General features: G+C 45.7%; 1 protein-coding gene across 1 annotated transcript; it reads right to left on the bottom strand.

Annotated features, from left to right (window-relative positions):
• Positions 1-4,746: 4,746 nt before the first annotated feature.
• On the bottom strand, positions 4,747-6,187 carry LOC123073643 (E3 ubiquitin-protein ligase SINA-like 10). Its single transcript, XM_044496707.1, has 2 exons — positions 5,833-6,187; positions 4,747-5,697 (listed from the first exon to the last, which is right to left on the bottom strand). The coding sequence occupies exons 1-2, from the start codon at positions 6,079-6,081 to the stop codon at positions 4,963-4,965; spliced, it is 984 nt and encodes a 327-aa protein (XP_044352642.1). The 5' UTR covers positions 6,082-6,187; the 3' UTR covers positions 4,747-4,962.
• Positions 6,188-16,195: the final 10,008 nt, after the last annotated feature.

Raw genomic sequence — 16,195 nt, forward strand, 5'->3', positions numbered from 1 at the left:
ACTAATTAACATCAACCAAATAGTTTCAGCTGGATCTCCAAAATAAGTAAGCACGAACTGCCTTGAATGCATCGTTTGTTACCCCATCATCAGCAGCAGATCTGATCGGACCAAGGAGAGAGCATTTTTAAATGCATGTTTTTGGATAGTTTTAAATACATAATGTACATTTTTTAATGCGTGTTTTCAACACTTTTTTTAATACACGATGAAGCCACTTTTCTTCTATAAGAAAACCTGTGGGCTTGCGAGGACTCGAACTCGGGACCTCGCACTCCAAGCACACATACATGATAGACAACATGACACACACACACACACACACACACACACACACACACACACACACACACATATATATATATATTTTTTGGAGAAAACACAGTAGCATTCATATATGAAAACACAAAAAAATAAAAAATAAAAAACATATTTTGGAGAATGTGACACCATTTCTAAAATTTTAAAACATTTTTTGAAACCTATGCAAACTTTTGGAATTGCAAACATTATTTGAGTAACACGAAATTGAATTTATGAAAAAAAGAGTGGTTTTTTTAACTTCTGAACAATTTTCAAATATGTGAACATTTTCTAAAATTCCACAAGTTGTTTTTTAATTTATGAACCAAATAATAAAAGAGAAACATTTTTTGGAAATTTCAAATTTGTACTTTAAAAGCATTAACATTTCTTGTAATTTCTGAACAGTTTTTTTTAAAACGCGAACACTTTTTCAAAACACGTAATCATATATTTTAATTCGTGGACATTTTTCTAATTTATGAAAAAAAATGTAAAAAAAACATTTTTCAAACGTTGAACAAATTTTTTAAAACATGAACATTTCAAAAAATAGGCTACCTCGGTGTGGTATAGTGGGCCGGTCCAAATTCTCGGTGTAGTAATATCACTCCCGAGAATGCCTAAGGCATTCTCTTTTTTTTTTTTTGAGAATGCCTAAGGCCATATTCTCCCGCTCGACGATAGGTGGGAGCTAGGGTTAGTTGTCAATCGCCTTAGCCTCCCCCCTCCTGTGAAACCGGTTCACCAATTTTTTATGGAGAATTTCACCGCCACGTGAATCTCCCGCGTCAGGGGTAAAATCGGGAGGGGCAACCAAAAAATTAGCTCGGATCCAAAATGTTGGGAGTTATCCAAATGCATGCCCCGCCCATCGGTCAAGGCCAATAATTTGGTAAGGTAACTCACCGGCTGCCTTTAGTCTCGGTGCCTTGTTTCAGCACTCGCACTACCAAAACATGGGCGCGGATCAGTCGCGGCCATGTGAATCAACCGGGCCGAGCGCAAAATAAGGAGGGGCATCCAAAAAAGCAACCGTTTTCACGCTCCGCTACCTAGCATACTCTTCTGCTATCAATGCAATCAAAAAAAAGGAAAATGCTTAATTCAAAATTTTGGGAGTTATCCAAACGGATGCCCCACTCATCGGTCAATGCCAATATTTGATACAATAACTGCCAGCTGCCATACAAACAAGCTCCCAACCCTTTGTAAGTAGATGTTTTAGTCTCTATGACTCGTTCTACTCGTAATATAAGATGTTATTACATCTCATGTGCTCACAAATTGGATGTAATAACGTCATATATTATGGAGTGGAGGGGGTATTTTAGTGAGTTATGATTGTGTGCATTTGAGAATCCAGAGGACAAGGGTTTTGCGTTTCTTCTTTCTAATAAAAATGATTGTAACAAATATTAAAACTTTTAGTTGCAACATATAAAAAATTATTTTGTTAGAAAAGGGATTTTTTTTACTTTGCTTAGAAACATCGTTCATAACAAAAAGAATTATGGGCATGTGTAGTAGAACTTACTAGTTGAACATAACATTTTATTATGCAGGAAAAAGATCCATCAGATAGCAATGGTGTACACAAATGCATGCATTTCATAACATGAGGTTGAGCTCTACTCCTGACTTAAGATAGATAAATTGCAACAGATGCAAATGAAATGCTTGCAACTTGGAATGACATAACAACGGAAGAACCTAGATGCATTTCACGACAGGATTAGCACCAAGCATAATATCCTCCGATTTAAGTACCCTACAATGACATTAAAGTTCACTAACTTGGTGTACACAAATGCATGCATTTCATAACATGAGGTTGAGCTCTACAATGACATTAAAGTTCACTCGCTATCTTGACATCAAAGATAGCAAGTGGAAGGTTTAATTGGGGATGAACAAAATTCAGTTTGCCGCCAAAATAAATCCTACCGAGGTTCAAGAAAAAGAGAAATCACTAATACATAGAACATGGCATGTTTGACGCATCATACCATTAGGCATCAATAATATTACTGAAAAGCCATGAGAAAAACAAAGGCATATATTAGCAATCAAACGCTTGCGTGAGACAAATTGATTTTTTTTTAAATCGCACTCTGTAATATAAAAAGATATATGTTGCTTGATGTCCCCATGAAAGAGCAACCCCGGGAAGTCCATGCGGGAGCATGTGGCGTTGATAGCCTTGACCGAGAGTGTCGGTTGTGTGGGGAAGTCGTCTTTGATGACCGAGGCGGACTTCTCGACACTTGTCACCCCCGACAGCGGTAGGCTAAGCACCTTAGCCCGCACTCACATTAAATGTGTGGACGAGAAGGCGACCTCACACGGTCTTTGTGAAAGTTGTCTACATGCAAGGCACGTGTGTTGAGGAGGCCCGTGTTCGCGACACCTAGCACCGTCCCAAAACGACACTGCTGACGTTTTGGTAGATCAAGTTTAACCAGGGTAGATTTAATTGGCAGTAAACCTACACAAAGGTTTGCATGCCGCCACATAATTAGCTCCTTTTGGGATGTTGTAGTATTAATTGTGAAGTGGAATTCCAGTGAAGTTTCAAAATTTCAACGAAATCTCGCATATTTCAGTGGAGTCTGAAATACTTGCAACCCTGAAATTTTGAGCCAAATTCAAACTAAAATTTAAATTAGGTTAAAAAAATAAAAAAATGTTGATTTTTGAAACTCAAAATCCAAATTAACTTTCAAATTTCCAAAATTTTACATATTTTTGTGACGTCCAATTTTTTTCCGTTTCCGAAGTAAAAGCCTTACCGACCTGGCTTTTTGGGCTGGTCCATTTGTAATTACGCTTGGGGTACCCCGCTTTTAAATATGCCGACATGCGTCGGGCGGAAAATCAAGAGGGGCAACTAAAAAAAGCAAGCGTTTTCATGCTCCACTAGCTGGCGTAGTCTTCTTCTATCAATAAAACCAAAAAATAAATCAAAAATCAGTGAGTCAGATTTAAAATTTGGGGAGTTATCCAAACGCATGCCATGCCCATCAGTCAATACCAATAGTTTGGTAGGGTAACTCTCGGCCGCCATCCAATTTGTCAGTAGATGTTTACACTTATAGTGTCGATGACTCGCTTTTATTTTAATATAGAAAGATTATTTTGTTAGAAAATGTTTTTTTTGCTAACAAAGCGCATTCATATAAAAGAAGAATTATGGCCATGTGCAGTACTAGAAGTTACTAGTTTTTTTGGGGGCAAACTCCAGCCCTCAAAGGGGGCTTAACACTTTATTATTAGCAATCTAAGGAGTGTACAGACATAAGTTTCCCCCTTAGGGCATGTACAACGCCGGCGCTAATGACAGGCGCTAGGATTCACTTCCTGGCCGTTATGGTCTAATCCTGGTTGATCCCAGGTGCTAGCGTCGATGCCAGGGCTGCCATCGGGCGCTTCGTTCTTTTTTTCTTTCCTCTGAGCTGTTTAACGAGCGCTGCCCCTTTTCTTCTACGAGAAACCGATTGCATTAGCGCTCGACCAGGCGCCCATGCGTTGAGGAGACGGACTCCTACAACGATGCCACTTCTTTAATTAATTCTTTTTATTGCCTAAGCGTCCAAATAAGCGCTCTTGCATTGTAGATGCCCTTAGGCTTTGTTCGGTTACACCTCCTCACAGGGGGATTGAGGTGGATTGGAGGAGGTTTTGACTTGTAGAGGGTGTAATCCCTGCCAAACCCCTCCATTTTCCCTGTCAACCGAACAGGCCCTTAGGAAGGAGATGACTTCAAAAGACCTTTTGGAATTACATCTAGAACCTTTGCTGCAAAGAAAAGTACAGCTAGGGGAAGATCTACTCGAGAAGGCTTTCTTAGCAAGATTATGAGCCACATAGCTTTTAATCATTGGAATGTGCTCAATCCTGTAAGAATGAAGACCGGAGACAAGATGGAAGAAATGAGCAAAGTAGGTCGTATGCTCCAATGTCCAGGATGCCAAATCAAATCCTTGGCCTCCGGAACTTCTACCAAAGTACTGCAATCAGAGAAAAAAGAAACAGTGTTCCAGTCCAAAGCATTGAGGACTGCAGCCGCTAGAAGAAGTCCCATTGATTTGCTTCTGCCTGCAAAACTGAACAAACTTTCATAGCAGACCTTGAACAAATATGGAATGGTTGCTTGATTCATTCCTTAGGAAGACTCTGAGAGAAGCTTCATCAGGAATTACATGCTGCATCAACATAGGCGGTATCCTGCATGATGAATATTCAAATTCATACATAGAGAAGAGTTAGGAGATTTTATTGACAGAAGGCCTCCTTTGTTACTCACCATCCTCCAGGAAACCCGGATTAAGCGTCGCTTTGGTGTCATGGATAACATTTCTTGACATGAGATTGAGCTCTACTCTTGACTTAAGATACGGAGTAGATTGCAACAGATGCAAATGAAATGCTTGCAAGTTGGAATGACATAACAACGGAAGATGATGCATTTCACCACAGGATTAGCACCAAGCTTAATATCCTCCGATTTAAGTACCCTACAATGACATTAAAGTTCACTACTAGGTAGGACTACCATCAAAGATGAACTGCATCTTCTAATAAACATCACCCAAATACTTAGTTTAAGCTGGAACTCCAAGATAAGCAACCACGAACTGCCTTGAGTGCTGGACCTAATCAAACCAATGCGTCGGACCAAGGGGAGAGCTTGTCGATGCGGATGTGCAGAGGAACTTCCATGGACGCAGCCCCATCCCCTGATGCTGCTGCTGCTGGCACCAGGTACATCGGTGGCACCGTCAGGAACGTGGGCTCGCCCGCGGCGACCACGGCGCCGGGCGACGAGCTGCTCCTCATGTGCATGTCCACCAGCACCATGTCCTCCTTGCCGCAGTTGGCCGCCTCCAGGTTGACCCACAACTTGCACGCGAACCGGGGCCGCGTCGCCGCGCTCGCCCTGGCGCACACCACGGATACGGCGGTCACGCCGGCGCCGAGCGCGCCCACGGACAGGAGGAACACGCGGTTGTCGTCGTCGCCGAGGAGCACCAGCCGCGGCGCCGACACCGGCAGGCGGAGCTGGCTGGCCTTTCCGTACTGCACGGCGCGCACCGGCACCGAGTGGACGGTGTGGAGGTGGCCGGCGAGCGCCTGCGGCGCGCCGACGTAGCCGCAGCCCGGCTCCGTGCAGCGGCAGGGCGCGTGCGGGCACGTGGTCTGGTGCTCGGCGACCTCGTGGTAGGTGACGTACCTCGGGCAGCCGGCGTTGGGGCACTCGACCCTGGTGGAGGACACCACGGCGTCCAGCGCGGGGCAGGGGTCGAAGAAGCCGCCGCCGTCCACGCACGCCTTGCACTGGCCGCAGGGCAGCTGGGCGACGCAGCAGCCGCAGGCCAGGTGCCCCGCTTTGCACTGCAGGCAGGCACACAGATCGGAGTCCGTCGGTGAATCAGCACATCTTCTTATTGAGGAAGGAAAGAATGGATCTTTCACCGGCCGGCGCCGATCGAGTGTGGAAGAAAAAAGGAAGGAAATAGAGGAACCTACCTGGAAGACGGGGGGCTTGAAGGGGAGGGTGCAGAGCGGGCAGTGGAGCAGGCGCTTGTCGATCCTCACGGCGAGCTCCTCTCTCGGGCTGTACGGCGCCGCCGCCGCGACGATGGCGCCTCCGTCCGCGAGCTCTTGCTTCACGTGGGCGTCGGGCAGGTCCAGCCGCGCCTTCTTGGCGCTCTCCTCGTCGGCCGGACCCTGGTCCGGCGAAGCCCTGCTCCTCCCCTCGACGGCGGCGCCCTGCATCCTGGCTGGCCGGACTTTGGGGAAAGAAAACTTTTTTCTAGCAGGAGGTGGGAGAGAGAGAGGAGAAGAGCAAAGGTCCAAGAACAAAAGCGGCCGAGGCAGCTACTGTTCCAAGTACTACACTATAAATGCTTCCTTCCTCATTGACCGGTGCACCTTGCCACTGTTCCACACAACCCCCTGCATCTGCATTAAAGTAGATGTTCCAACCAGCTGCATGTATGTTATCTCATTGTTTAGCCTAAAAAATTGTCTGATATTTTTATACGGAGGTAGTATTTTTTTTTTATGCTTAGACAAAGCAAATATCTGCAATACTCGATTATTCCTCTCCATCCTCTCCATATCTAGAGGTTGCCGTAATTAGCGTAATCGGTCAATTATGGTTAGGATAGTAATTTTCAGTACTTGTATATCTTTTGTAAGCATCTATCTATTGTGTTCTTAACCGGCTGCATCTATTACTATGAGATATCAATGTTAAGATATTTTGTAAGTATATGTTGTGAGCACTTCCTTGTATATGCTCGATTAGAACTTATACTATATGGTATAGATATAAGCCGTGCTCTTAATCAAATTCATTATTGCTACTTTGTCCATGTATTCATGATGTCTTCTCTTTCAAGTACCTACAAGTGTGCGATAAAAGGTTGACTATTGCAGATCCATGTTGTTCTAGAAAAATTGAGGAACATAAATGTAAGCACATTGCTTTTTTCCGCGGTTTCCTGCTTAATTGATACACGGCGGAGTACTTTTGACTCCATCGCCAGATTATAACACCATCAAACACGTGGTAGCCCATAAAAAGAAAAGGATATATGTGTCAGCGCAAGGGACATGCATAACCAAATAGTACAAGGGAGCAACACAGACGCGTCACAACTTGTCACCCAGGTCACCACACTTCTCGCCGTTCCCACTGTCATCGATCGACACATACGACATATCTGCTGGCTGCCACCAGCAAGTAACAACAACATGAACACAAGCCTCCAAAAAGACCCCTGGAATAGAGTACTGGATTTTGGAGACCCCGGACGCCAAAAGTCCTGATTAGATGCTTGTAATAGAGTAGGAAAAATAATCCCTTGATCCGGCAGATGCCATCAAGAAGCAATGAGCAATCCGTCGGTTACCACAGCACTCAACCACCTAATCCAGAGACTTCTAAGCGGGCATCCGCACCTGGAGGTTCTAGAGACACTGGAGGTTAACCAGAGAGGACACCAACCAAGATCGTCCTCGTATCAGTGCATGGGAAAGGCTTGAACGACTTAGTTGGAGCTCGGAGAAGCTAACACCAAGGATGATGTGGAAAATCAAGTATCCGCTCACAACCAACCTGTGCTAACCACAAGGCGAGAGAGCATAGAGAGTAGAAAACACATCCAAGATTACAATAGGGGCTACGCCTCACCTAATATCCTAGAAACAACATAGTGGAAAATAGGTAGCACGAAAGCTTATTCGAACCTAAGGGGAGACAAGAATAGAAGGACCTCCAGATCAGAACACGAACCGCCATCATAATCCCAAAATTAGGGTATTTGAGAACAGATATAGGCCGGACAAAACATAGGCAAATGCTTATTTAATGGGGAAATGATAAGCCAAACCAGGAGGAGGAGGAGTTCGCAGAGAATGACACATATTCCTAGCCTGGCATCCAATCGGCATAGGCTTCTCCAGGACGGCTTGATTGCCCCCAAACCCGCTAGAAGGCATGCACAAAAGAACTGCCCTTTTTGATAACCTGCTACTAGTAGAGAGTATACCTGGGCATATGTCGGGTCGGGCCAAAAAAGCCCGATTCTAAGAACCCAGGTGTCGGTGTCAAAACCGGCGGATCTCGGGTAAGGGGTCCCGAACTGTGCGTCTAAGGCGGATGGTAACAGGAGGCGGGGGACACAATGTTTAGCCAGGTTCGGGCCCTCTAGATGGAGGTAATACCCTACTTCCTGCTTGATTGATCATGATGATATGAGTATTACAAGAGTTGATCTACCACGAGATCGTAGAGGCTAAACCCTAGAAGCTAGCCTATGATTATGATTGTTGTTGTCCTACGGACTAAACCCTCCGGTTTATATAGACACCGGAGGGGGCTAGGGTTACACAGAGTCGGTTACAAGGGAGGAGATCTACATATCCGAATTGCCAAGCTTGCGAAGGAGAGTCCCATTCGGACACGGGACGAAGTCTTCAATCTTGTATCTTCATAGTCCAACAGTCCAGCTAAAGCATATAGTCCGGCTGTCCGAGGACCCCCTAATACAGGACTCCCTCAGTAGCCCCTGAACCAGGCTTCAATGACGATGAGTCCGGCGCGCAGATTGTCTTCGGCATTGCAAGGCGGGTTCTTCCTCCGAATACTCCATAGAAGATTTTGAACACAAGGATCGTGTCTGGTTCTGCAAAACAAATTCCACATACCACCGTAGAGAGCATAATATTTCCACAAATCTAATCTGCCGACAACTTTTCATAGCGTGACATCCTGCCGTGGTCCGGTCATTACGAACCGTTTTTCTCAACCAGCTACTTCACATATTGCGAGGCGGTTTTCTTGGCATGTCTTGTCGAAGCAGAGATCGTGTCCCCTTATCACGGGATTCTCATCAATACGGGTGTGGGTAACCCAACCACGCCATTAATCACGGCGCTTGGGGATTAAGCGAGTTTACCAGGCAAGTGGGGAGGCGCAGAATCCCTGCTGCCTTTATAAGGGGATAAGGACTCCCTTTTGTACCCACGCTTTCTTCTTCCCGATTCATTCCCCTTCGCTCGAGCTCCAGCGCCCAAGCGTTCGTCTTCTCTGTTGGAAATACGACCTAGAGGCAATAATAAATGGTTATTATTATATTTCTTTGTTCATGATAATTGTCTATTATTCATGCTATAATTGTGTTATCCGGAAATCATAATACATGTGTGAATACATAGACCACAACGTGTCCCTAGTAAGCCTCTAGTTGACTAGCTCGTTGATCAACAGATAGTCATGGTTTCCTGACTATGGACATTGGATGTCATTGATAACGGGATCACATCATTAGGAGAATGATGTGATGGACAAGACCCAATCCTAAGCATAGCTCAAAGATCGTGTAGTTCGTTTGCTAGAGCTTTTCCAATGTCAAGTATCATTTCCTTAGACCATGAGATCGTGCAACTCCCGGATGCCGTAGGAGTGCTTTGGGTGTGCCAAATGTCACAACGTAACTGGGTGACTATAAAGGTGCACTACGGGTATCTCCGAAAGTGTCTGTTGGGTTGGCACGGATCGAGACTGGGATTTGTCACTCCGTATGACGGAGAGGTATCTCTGGGCCCACTCGGTAATGCATCATCATAATGAGCTCAATGTGACTAAGGAGTTAGTCACGGGATCATGCATTGCGGTACGAGTAAAGAGACTTGCCGGTAACGAGATTGAACAAGGTATTGGGATACCGACGATCGAATCTCGGGTAAGTAACATACCGATTGACAAAGGGAATTGTATACGGGATTGATTGAATCCTCGACATCATGGTTCATCCGATGAGATCATCGTGCAACATGTGGGAGCCAACATGGGTATCCAGATCCCGCCGTTGGTTATTGACCGGAGAGGCGTCTCGGTCATGTCTGCATGTCTCCCGAACCCGTAGGGTCTACACACTTAAGGTTCGGTGACGCTAGGGTTGTAGAGATATTAGTATGCGGAAACCCGAAAGTTGTTCGGAGTCCCGGATGAGATCCCGGACGTCACGAGGAGTTCCGGAATGGTCCGGAGGTGAAGAATTATATATAGGAAGTCAAGTTTCGGCCACCGGGAAAGTTTCGGGGGTCACCGGTATTGTACCGGGACCACCGGAAGGGTCCCGGGGGTCCACCGGGTGGGGCCACCTGTCCCGGAGGGCCCCATGGGCTGAAGTGGGAGGGGAACCAGCCCCTAGTGGGCAGGGGCGCCCCCCTTGGGCCTCCCCCTGCGCATAGGGTTGGAAACCCTAGGGGTGGGGGGCGCCCCACTTGACTTGGGGGGGAAGTTTCCCCCCTGGCCGCCGCCCCCCTTGTAGATGGGATCCAGGGCCGGCGCCCCCCAGGGGGCCTATATATAGTGGGGGGGAGGGAGGGCAGCAAGACCACAGCCCCTGGCGCCTCCCTCTCCCCCTGCAACACCTCTCCCTCCCGCTTGTGCTTGGCGAAGCCCTGCCGGGATCCTGCTACATCCACCACCACGCCGTCGTGCTGCTGGATCTCCATCAACCTCTCCTTCCCCCTTGCTGGATCAAGAAGGAGGAGACGTCGCTGCTCCGTACGTGTGTTGAACGCGGAGGTGCCGTCCGTTCGGCACTCGGTCATCGGTGATTTGGATCACGGCGAGTACGACTCCATCAACCCCGTTCACTTGAACGCTTCCGCTCGCGATCTACAAGGGTATGTAGATGCACTCCTTTCCCCTCGTTGCTAGTATACTCCATAGATGGATCTTGGTGATGCGTAGGAAATTTTAAAATTCTGCTACGATCCCCAACAGTGGCATCATGAGCCAGGCCTATGCGTAGTTACTATGCACGAGTAGAACACAAAGCAGTTGTGGGCGTAGATGTTGTCAATTTTTCTTGCCACTACTAGTCTTATGTTCTTTCGGCGGTATTGTGGGATGAAGCGGCCCGGACCGACCTTACACGTACGCTTACGTGAGACAGGTTCCACCTACTGACATGCACTAGTTGCATAAGGTGGCTAGCGGGTGTCTGTCTCTCCCACTTTAGTCGGAACGGATTCGATGAAAAGGGTCCTTATGAAGGGTAAATAGAAATTGGCATATCACGTTATGGTTTTACGTAGGTAAGAAACGTTCTTGCTAGAAACCTATAGAAGCCACGTAAAAACTTGTAACAACAATTAGAGGACGTCTAACTTGTTTTTGCAGCATGTGCCTTGTGATGTGATATGGCCAAAAAGATGTGATGAATGATATATGTGATGTATGAGATTGATCATATTCTTGTAATAGGAATCACGACTTGCATGTCGATGAGTATGACAACCGGCAGGAGCCATAGGAGTTGTCTTTATTATTTTGTATGACCTGCGTGTCATTGAATAACGCCATGTAAATTACTTTACTTTATTGCTAAACGCGTTAGCCATAGAAGTAGAAGTAATCGTTGGCATGACAACTTCATGAAGACACGATGATGGAGATCATGATGATGGAGATCATAGTGTCATGCCGGTGACGAAGATGATCATGGCGCCCCGAAGATGGAGATCAAAGGAGCAAAATGATATTGGCCATATCATTTCACTATTTGATTGCATGTGATGTTTATCATGTTTTGCATCTTATTTGCTTAGAACGACGGTAGTAAGTAAGATGATCCCTTATAATAATTTCAAGAAAGTGTTCCCCCTAACTGTGCACCGTTGCGAAGGTTCGTTGTTTCGAAGCACCACGTGATGATCGGGTGTGATAGATTCTAACGTTCGCATACAACGGGTGTTGACGAGCCTAGCATGTACAGACATGGCCTCGGAACACACGCAATACACTTAGGTTGAGTTGACGAGCCTAGCATGTACAGACATGGCCTCGGAACATGGAAGACCGAAAGGTCGAGCATGAGTCGTATAGAAGATATGATCAACATGGAGATGTTCACCGATCTTGACTAGTCCGTCTCACGTGATGATCGGACACGACCTAGTTAACTCGGATCATGTTTTTACTTAGATGACTAGAGGGATGTCTATCTGAGTGGGAGTTCATTGAATAATTTGATTAGATGAACTTAATTATCATGAACTTAGTCTAAAATCTTTACAATATGTCTTGTAGATCAAATGGCCCGCGTTGTCCTCAACTTCAACGCGTTCCTAGAGAAAACCAAGCTGAAAGATGATGGCAGCAACTATACGGACTGGGTCTTGAACCTGAGGATCATCCTCATAGCTGCCAAGAAAGATTATGTCCTAGAAGCACCGCTAGGTGAAGCACCCATCCCAGAGAACCAAGACGTTATGAACGCTTGGCAATCACGTGCTGATGATTACTCCCTCGTTCAGTGCGGCATGCTTTACAGCTTAGAACCGGGGCTCCAAAAGAGTTTGGAGAAACATGGAGCATATGAGATGTTCGAAGAGCTGAAAATGGTTTTCCAAGCTCATGCCCGGGTCGAGAGATAAGAAGTCTCCGACAAGTTCTTCAGCTGTAAAATGGAGGAAAATAGTTCTGTCAGTGAGCACATACTCAGAATGTCTGGGTTACACAACCGCTTATCTCAGCTGGGAGTTAATCTCCCGGATGACGCGGTCATTGACAGAATCCTTCAGTCGCTTCCACCGAGCTACAAGAGCTTTGTGATGAACTTCAATATGCAGGGGATGGAAAAGACCATTCCTGAGGTATATTCAATGCTAAAATCAGCGGAGGTAGAAATCAAAAAGGAACATCAAGTGTTGATGGTGAATAAAACCACTAAGTTCAAGAAGGGCAAGGGTAAGAAGAACTTCAAGAAGGACGGCAAGGGAGTTGCCGCGCCCGGTAAGCCAGTTGCCGGGAAGAAGTCAAAGAATGGACCCAAGCCTGAGACTGAGTGCTTTTATTGCAAGGGAAGTGGTCACTGGAATTTCAGAGTGAGGTGGAGAATCAACGTGACAGGAAAATAAAATTCTTACGATCAGATCGTGGAGGAGAATATTTAAGTCACGAATTTGGTACACACTTAAGGAAATGTGGAATCGTTTCACAACTCACGCCGCCTGGAACACCTCAGCGTAATGGTGTGTCCGAACGTTGTAATCGCACTCTATTGGATATGGTGCGATCTATGATGTCTCTTACCGATCTACCGCTCTCATTTTGGGGCTATGCTTTAGAGACTGCCGCATTCACTTTAAATAGGGCTCCGTCGAAATCCGTTGAGACGACACCGTATGAATTATGGTTTGGGAAGAAACCTAAGCTGTCGTTTCTAAAAGTTTGGGGATGCGATGCTTATGTCAAGAAACTTCAACCTGAAAAGCTCGAACCCAAGTCGGAGAAATGCGTCTTCATAGGATACCATAAGGAAACCATTGGGTATACCTTCTACCTCAGATCCGAAGGCAAGATCTTTGTTGCCAAGAACGGGTCCTTTCTGGAGAAAGAGTTTCTCTCGAAAGAATTAAGTGGGAGGAAAGTGGAACTTGATGAGGTGATAGTCACTCCTTCCGAACCGGAAAGTAGCGCAGCACGGGAAGATGTTCCTGTGGTTCCTACACCGACTGGGGAGGAAGTTAATGATGATGATCATGAAGCTTCGGATCAAGTTACTGCTGAACTTCGTAGGTCCACAAGGACACGTTCCGCACCAGAGTGGTACGGCAACCCTGTCCTGGAAATCATGTTGTTAGACAACGGTGAACCTTCGAACTATGAAGAAGCGATGGCGGGCCCGGATTCCGACAAATGGCTAGAAGCCATGAAATCCGAGATAGGATCCATGTATGAAAACGAAGTATGGACTTTGACTGACTTGCCCAATGATCGGCGAGCCATAGAAAATAAATGGATCTTTAAGAAGAAGACAGACGCGGATGGTAATGTGACCATCTATAAGGCTCGACTTGTCGCTAAGGGTTATCGACAAGTTCAAGGGGTTGACTACGATGAGACTTTCTCACCCGTAGTGAAGCTGAAGTCCGTCCGAATCATGTTAGCAATTGCCGCATACTATGATTATGAGATATGGCAGATGGACGTCAAAACGGCATTCCTTAACGGCTTCCTTAAGGAAGAATTGTATATGATGCAGCCGGAAGGTTTTGTCGATCCTAAGAATGCTGACAAAGTATGCAAGCTCCAGCGCTCAATCTATGGGCTGGTGCAAGCATCTCGGAGTTGGAACATTCGCTTTGATGAGATGATCAAAGCGTTTGGGTTTACACAGACTTATGCAGAAGCCTGTGTTTACAAGAAAGTGAGTGGGAGCTCTGTAGCATTTCTCGTATTATATGTGGATGACATACTATTGATGGGAAATGATATAGAATTCTTGGAAAGTATAAAGGCCTATTTGAATAAGTGTTTTTCAATGAAGGACCTAGGAGAAGCTGCTTATATATTAGGCATCAAGATCTATAGAGATAGATCAAGACGCCTCATTGGTCTTTCACAGAGTACATACCTTGACAAGATATTGAAGAAGTTCAATATGGATCAGTCCAAGAAGGGGTTCTTGCTTGTATTGCAAGGTGTGCAATTGAGCACGGCTCAATGCCCGACCACGGCAGAAGATATAGAAAAGATGAGCGTCATCCCCTATGCCTCGGCCATAGGGTCTATTATGTATGCCATGCTGTGTACCAGACCTGATGTAAACCTTGTCGTAAGTTTGGTAGGAAGGTACCAAAGTAATCCCGACATGGAACACTGGACAGCGGTCAAGAATATCCTGAAGTACCTGAAGAGGACTAAGGATATGATTCTCGTTTATGGAGGTGACGAAGAGCTCGTCGCAAAGGGTTACGTCGACGCTAGCTTTGACACAGATCTGGATGACTCGAAGTCACAAACCGGATACGTGTATATTTTGAATGGAGGAGCAGTAAGCTGGTGCAGTTGCAAGCAAAGCGTCGTGGCGGGATCTACATGTGAAGCGGAGTACATGGCGGCCTCGGAGGCAGCACAGGAAGCAGTCTGGATGAAGGAGTTCATTACCGACCTAGGGGTGATTCCCAATGCGTCGGGCCCGATGACTCTCTTCTGTGACAACACTGGAGCTATTACCCTTGCGAAGGAGCCCAGGTTTCACAAGAAGACCAGGCATATCAAGCGTCGCTTCAACTCCATTCGTGAAAGTGTTCAAAATGGAGACATAGATATTTGTAAAGTACATACGGACCTGAATGTAGCAGATCCGTTGACTAAACCTCTCCCTAGAGCAAAACATGATCAACACCAGGACGCAATGGGTGTTCGATTCATCACAATGTAACTAGATTATTGACTCTAGTGCAAGTGGGAGACTGTTGGAAATATGCCCTAGAGGCAATAATAAATGGTTATTATTATATATTTCTTTGTTCATGGTAATTGTCTATTGTTCATGCTATAATTGTATTATCCGGAAATCGTAATACATGTGTGAATACATAGACCACAACGTGTCCCTAGTAAGCCTCTAGTTGACTAGCTCGTTGATCAACAGATAGTCATGGTTTCCTGACTATGGACATTGGATGTCATTGATAACGGGATCACATCATTAGAAGAATGATGTGATGGACAAGACCCAATCCTAAGCATAGCTCAAAGATCGTGTAGTTCGTTTGCTAGAGCTTTTCCAATGTCAAGTATCATTTCCTTAGACCATGAGATCGTGCAACTCCCGGATGCCGTAGGAGTGCTTTGGGTGAGCCAAACGTCACAACGTAACTGGGTGACTATAAAGGTGCACTACGGGTATCTCCGAAAGTGTCTGTTGGGTTGGCACGGATCGAGACTGGGATTTGTCAGTCCGTATGACGGAGAGGTTGTTGGAAATAAGCCCTAGAGGCAATAATAAATGGTTATTATTATATATTTCTTTGTTCATGGTAGTTGTCTACTGTTCATGCTATAATTGTATTATCCGGAAATCGTAATACATGTGTGAATACATAGACCACAACGTGTCCCTAGTAAGCCTCTAGTTGACTAGCTCGTTGATCAACCGATAGTCATGGTTTCCTGACTATGGACATACGATGTCATTGATAACGGGATCACATCATTAGGAGAATGATGTGATGGACAAGACCCAATCCTAAGCATAGCATAAAAGATCGTGTAGTTTCGTTTGCTAGAGCTTTTCCAATGTCAAGTATCTTTTCCTTAGACCATGAGATCGTGCAACTCCCGGTTACCGTAGGAGTGCTTTGGGTGTGCCAAACGTCACAACGTAACTGGGTGACTATAAAGGTGCACTACGGGTATCTCCGAAAGTGTCTGTTGGGTTGGCACGGATCGAGACTGGGATTTGTCACTCAGTGTGACGGAGAGGTATCTCTGGGCCCACTCGGTAATGCATCATCATAATGAGCTAAATGTGACTAAGGCGTTAGTCACGGGATCATGCATTGCGGTACGAGTAAA

This window comes from Triticum aestivum, chromosome 3D, assembly GCF_018294505.1.
Source record: "Triticum aestivum cultivar Chinese Spring chromosome 3D, IWGSC CS RefSeq v2.1, whole genome shotgun sequence".
Lineage (NCBI taxonomy): Eukaryota > Viridiplantae > Streptophyta > Magnoliopsida > Poales > Poaceae > Triticum > Triticum aestivum.